At 50.1% G+C, this 6,312-nt stretch overlaps 1 protein-coding gene across 6 annotated transcripts in view; it reads right to left on the reverse strand.

Annotated features, from left to right (window-relative positions):
* Positions 1-5,645, reverse strand: part of LOC113957338 (autism susceptibility gene 2 protein-like) — a 400,579-nt gene extending 394,934 nt beyond the window's left edge. For all 6 annotated transcript variants that reach the window (XM_027664720.1, XM_027664722.1, XM_027664723.1 and 3 more), the window contains exon 1: positions 5,271-5,645. In XM_027664720.1, the coding sequence (XP_027520521.1) occupies positions 5,271-5,555 (285 nt within the window). In that variant the 5' untranslated portion in view covers positions 5,556-5,645. The remainder of the gene's footprint in view (positions 1-5,270) is intronic.
* Between the last annotated feature and the right edge of the window lie 667 nt (positions 5,646-6,312).

Consider the following 6,312-nt stretch of genomic DNA (forward strand, 5'->3'; position numbering starts at 1 on the left):
ATTATCTGCACAAAGAGACAACTGCAGCTCTCCAACAGCTACTGAAGTCAACGGGAGTTAGGTGTGCTTTGCCTCCCAGAAAGGTATCAGGCTTTTAAAAGTAATTTTAAAGTATTTTTGAAGTATTCAGATGCCCAAATGATAGCAACATAGGTTTCGAACATCACCAGAGAGGTTCCCTTTGTGGAACATGCATCCTGCTGTTTTCAGTCCCACTTTTAGTTTGAGTTGCTGTTTTTCAGGTCTGGTCACCGAGGGTTTTCATCAAGAGATTCAGTTGCTCTGTCAAGGTTATCTCAAAATTTGATCTCAGGTCAATTCACTGTTTCCTTAAAATACACAGTGGAAATAATAAATGCACCGCTTCATATGATATCCCAGTGTCACACAAAGCCTAATGCCTCTCCCCATCCCCAGATATCTTCATTTAGTTACTCCCTTCTTTTCTCTGCTGGTCTAAATCTACAGACTTGCATGGGCAAACAGAGACTGGGACAAACACCTAAGCACCTAAGCAGTTAATAAACACAAGAAGGGCCACCAAGATTTGCTGACAGCACTAAACAAACACCTCATGTTATGATGCTGCTGTGGTAAGTCTTGAAGATCAAATTCCTTTTGAAATATGAAGGGATAGAGACAAGGTAGAATAAACTTGCTTGAAATTTCAAAGAATTTAAGTAAACAGGCTAATCAGGCCAGCAAGACGACTGGTGAGAAGAGAATGATTTAGGGAGGAAAAACACACAGCAAGACAGCCATTCTGGTGTCCAGCTCAAAGCCTCTGCTGTCACTAAGCCAAGCTATTTCTATTTTCAGTGGGCCGTGCCTAGAGATGAGTATCACACACAGTTATTAAAGCAAATTCCTGCATTCAGATGCGCTCTCCGAGCCACGCTGTCAGTGCACACAGACACACAACTGACACCACAGCATCTTCAAACCTGCCTGCTACTTCCACATTTTGTTTGTGTACCAGTAGTGTCTCTATTTTAAAGCCCAGATCAGCTGTTAAGCTTTACTCCATCTAGTCTCATTCTATCTGTCCAACATGTAAAACTGCCGTAGCTAACATCTGCCTAAATCACACAAACGCAGTGGAACAATTGCTTAAAAATTATTTACACTAGGTGGATGGAATCATCTGAAACAGAATTTAAAGCTCATTAAACAGCTCCTTGACAAATATTTGTCAGCATTTCTCATTTGTAATTAATTATATTGGGCTTTACCTGACGATAATTCAGCATGGTCTCAAAACAGACAAATGCCTGTGTGCTGAACAGAAATTAGCTCAGCAAATGCACAGTGAGAAATTGTGACAGTTTTACAAAACAAGAATTCCCATTTAAATGCAAGTCCCCCTGCTTCCTACCCCACTTCTATCTGTGCTTTATAAATATCTGTGTCCCATTTCAGGCTTGTCAGATGAACTGCCTGATTTGAAGCTAAACAAACATCCGCAGAAAAAAACTCATTACCTTACTCAGTGTTCAGAAAACCTGAAACCAACTGCTTACTCCATAGGGATGGTCAGAGCTGACTCAGGAAACATAAAGTACTTCCCAGGCTTTAAGCTATCTTAACATTCAGGTCAGATTTCCTTTCTCATCACAGTAAACCATCTTCACCATGGCACGTCAACAGCCATGTCACGTCAGCCTCCTGCCCGGAGTCCTACGCACCAGGGGGTAGGAGGGACACAAACATCTCAGAGAAATCTCACCTCACCACAGAGTTCTGCAGAAACCTCCTTGCCAGCACTGCCAGAGCACATCACAGAGAAAGTCACTCCAAGGGATTGATTTATCACATTCTGAGAAATGACCTTTCCCTGTCAAACTGGTGTCTAAAATGCCCACCTGGGTTTGGAGAACCTCGCGCTATTATTGTTGGTAACAAACACACCAGCAGTGCAGCACAGGCTACTCCAAGCCTGGCAAAGCAGTCAGCTTGACAAGCCACCAGTCACACTAACACGGGGACAGAGCATCTGTGCCTTCCTCCCTTCACAGCCTGGGAGATTTGGGGAGGTCAGTAACTGCTCTGGAGTAAACCACAGAGCTTGCTGCTGTTAGTCGCAGCAAGGCCACTCATGGGAGAATCTGGTGAATCAGATCAAATTGCAGGACCACATCTCAGCTGCTTACCTACAGATTTAGGGCTGCTTTCTGAAGGTCAAGGCTTCAAAATGCTCCCCAGTGTAGGGGCCAGGCCCACATTGCACACAGCTACACAGAAGTCTTTCAAGGCCAGGTAAGGATCACTCTGTCTGCAAGGACACTGGAATGGCTCAACTGTCACTTCAAGAAAAAAAAATCCACGAGACACCACTGTCTTCATTTAACTCCCTCTTCCCTGCATTCCCCACACAAACATTAGAGACACCAAGGTATGGGGTACCATAAACACAAAGACAGATGACTATAAGCAATGGCCTCTGTTTCCACACCACTTTACACTTGAGAAGCATGAGAAGGCTACTGACACCTGGACATAAAAGCAGTTCCCAGAGTGGGAGCTGGTTAAAGTTTTGCTTCAAGGGATGGGAACTTTTATCAACACAACCATAACAAACTGAATGACTCCTCCTGAGGCTACAGCAGCCATTGGATGTGTGTTCTTGTGTAGCACCCGTGTCCCCTTGTCATCTTTGAGCTTCACACAACCTGGTATTTTACACAGGCTGGGTTTTTTCAGTCACCCCAACAAAAAGCATTTTGTAGAGGACAGGTGAAGCTGTATGGAAGTTCTTACTCCTGTTTGCAACTTGATACAGCATGCATAAAAAGATCCTGGAGTGACACCTCACACTCAGCCAACTCACACCCCTACAAGTGCCCTCAGAAGCAGAAAGCTCAGCCCTGTCCCTCCACAGTGGCTGTTCCCTCCTCCATGAGCCACCACCTACCTCTGTCCCCTCTTCTGAGCCATGGGTTTAGATCTTTCAGTGGTGGTGTTCTGCACTTTCCTTCTCACAATTTTTCACATCAAGCAGACAAAACACTGTCTCTGCACACTTTCAGCTGTGCTAAGCCTAAGAAAAGGCTGAAGCTCAAGCACAAAGCCTGGGCTGGGACAGTCTTGTTAACATGCACAGCAACTTGGGTGCAAGTGTCTTCTGGAACCTGAGGAAAGTCTCCACATCCTCACACGAGCTGGGGGTAGACCCAGAGCATGAGATGTACAAGTATCAGGACAACTCTTCACAGCACCCAAGGCTTCTTGTCTCAACTCAAGCACATTAACACCTAAACATCTCACCAAGGCTGAGATATCTCACTCCACCAGCCACTCACAAACTCCTCGCCAACACAAGAATCACAATAAAAACTTGAGACTGCTACACGCAATGCACACAGTAATTCCTGCCACACTGGGCTTGTGCCTTAGATACCTTCATCTCCCTCTGATCCTCAGAAACAAGTTTCTCAACATACATATGGAGCTGCAGGAAAAAGCACCTAACAACAATTTTGTGACATTATTTCTCAACGCAGCATGAAATCGTTAGGTCAAAATGTGCCACCTATCACATGAACATTAAAAGTATGTCAAGTCTCAGTGTGCAAGCTATTGTTTTATCTGAATGTGATATTAGCTGACAGAACTGGGTAATGTTTCTGCACTCCTTCTAAGTGATATAGGATTACGAGAGGATGCAAGTAGTAGCCATTCTTGGCTTAGCAAAGAGAGGAGAGTGCAGCAATTATTTTCAATTGGAAAATAAATAAGAAGTGAAACAGAATAAAGACATTCTCTAAAATACCCTACCAAGTTCTGACCATAAAACTCGCTCTTCATTTCCCCTCCAAAAAGGACTACAGCCAAAATCTCGAGTCCATATTTCCATAAAACCCTTAATGACATGAACTGGGGCTTTGTTTGAGGAAGAACAGAATTTTGTCCGAAACAGAAGCATGCAAAACACACTCTTGCCAACAAACATGTATTCACACTTTTCATCTGTCTAGTTTGAGCAGGACACTTGTGGATGGGCTCACCAGGTGAGAAATGGTGGATAAATTGAGTCTGGACATTACCTCAGCATTTGTTCGTTATTGCATACACCAGTCTAACACCAACCATGTGGAGGTTTGCTGGAGTGAACAACTCCTCCCTTCAATTACACCACAGCCTCTGTCAGAAGCTGTAGTCTGGATGGACACAGGTGTAACCAAAGACAAAATCAGGCTACAAAAAAACCCCCAAAAAAACAAAAAAACAAAAAAAAAAAAAAAAAAAAAAAAAGAAAGAAAAAAAAATACTAACCTGAAAATGCCACTAAGTATTCCTGGCTAAATATTTAAACAGCTTAAGAGCTACACAGATTTTTTTTTTTTGTTAAACAATCAGCTTCACCTCCACATTTATTTTGACAGTTCATCATTGTTCCAGTTGTGATTCCAGTGCAACATAAACCCAAATAAATCCGCTTTTCGCCACAGCAAACTTCTCCGGATCAGAAGTTATAAACAACAAAGCCCTTCCAACACACGGGGTGGAGGTTCCCCTCGCACGGCAGCATCACCAGCACGGCCCCGGCCGGGCTGACAGCGGTCCCACGGTCGCGAGTGGGTGGGCGGAGGGGACACGGCGAGCCGGGCCCGGCCCGGGCGGGGGGAGGAGAAGCCCCACGGGCGACGCTTCCCTCGGCCCGGCCCGGCCTGGGCTCCCCCACCATCTGAGGGGGGTAACTCGAGCCGCCCACCGCGGGGCCCACTCGTGACATGCCAGCAGGGAGCGCGACAGGACGGGCGCCCCCGACTCCGCACCACGAGCGAGAGAGGAAACGCGCACACACAGACACAGACACACAGACACACACAGACACACAGCCCGACCCCCCCGCCGCCCCGCGGACACGAGTGGGCGGCCCCGCCGGGCCACGGCGGCGCGAGAAAAGTTTGATCCGTGGGAGAGGAGGGAAGGGAAGCGCCGCCGGGGAACCCGCGCACAAAGTCCCCTCTCCCGGCGCGGGGGGATGCGGGGCCGGGGCGGGGGGCACGGCCCCGGTCCCGCCGCCGCCCGCCGGGAGCGGCGCGCCGGGCTGCAGGTGTCGGCGGCGGGAGGGGAGCGGGAGGGGAGCGGGAGGGGAGCGGGGCACCCCCGGGGCACGGGGAGGGGGCGGCGGGACCGCCCCCGCGGGCACCCCCGGCGGCGCGGCGGGATCGGGGGGTGCCCGAGTGGGCGCCGCGGGGGCTCCCCCGGCGCTGCCCCCCGCACACACAATGAGGCGCACACACAAAGCAGAGCCGCCGCTCCCTTACCTCCAGCGCCTCGAAAGTGACGAAGCTGGACATCGCGAAACCGTCGATAATGTCCTCTTCGGCCGAGGAGGACTCCCGCCGCTTCCTCCGGGGGGGCCGCGGCCGGGACGGCGGCGGGGGCCCATTGTCTTCCTTCTCGGAGCCCGAGGAGGAGAGCGCGGCGGCCCCCGGGGCCCCGCCGGCGGCCCCGCCGCGCCGCCCGCCCTGGGCTCGCCGCTCCCGGTCGCGCTGGGACCGCGATCGCCGCTTCTTCCGAAGCCCGTTGCATCGCGCCGGGCCATCCATGTCTCTCGCCGGCTCTCCCTCTCGCTCTCGTTCCCCCCCCCGCCCCACCGCAGCCACAAATCCGGCTCCCCCGGCGGAATAACGGGGGGGGGGGGGGGGGGAGGGGGGGAAGGAAAAAGGGGGGGGGGGGGGGGGGAAGGGGGGGGGGGGGGGGGATGAAAGAATCCGAGTGCGGTTCCACCACCACCAGCAGCAAGCACCAAATGTAAGAGATTCCTATAAGCGAGCCAAGGAAAGTAATGGCTGATCTCAGGTCGCCTTTGTAAAAAAAAAAAAAAAAAAAAAAAAAGGAGAGAAAGGAAAAAAAAAAAAAACCACAACAAGCAGGCAATAAATCAGAAAAGCGGAATGCTTTGATCAAGGGGCTGGGAGGGCGAGGATCTTCGAAAGAGAGGAAAAAAGGCAGAAAAGAAGGGGGGGGGAATAAAGAAAGGAGCCCCGCTGGAAGGAGGGAGCTGAGAGTATTTCCTTGCACAAAATTTATTTTCTTTCTTCCTTTCCTCCCCAACTAAAAGAAGTTCCATGGGGGGGGAAATATATATGTAGATGTACGGAACTCCTTCTGTCTGCGTGTGTGTGTGTGCAGGGAAGGGTGCAGCCTTCCCCTCCCCACCAACACGCACTCCTCTCCCCCTCCTCCTTTATCTCCCTGGATCAAACACAATAATAATAATAACGATGCATCCAGATGCAATTTTCTCAGGCACCGACCAAGGATGGACTCGGGAGTGGAGATCGGATCCCAGCCCGGCCCCTC

This window comes from Corapipo altera, unplaced genomic scaffold (assembly GCF_003945725.1).
Source record: "Corapipo altera isolate COAL_440 unplaced genomic scaffold, ASM394572v1 105, whole genome shotgun sequence".
Taxonomy (NCBI): Eukaryota; Metazoa; Chordata; class Aves; order Passeriformes; family Pipridae; genus Corapipo; species Corapipo altera.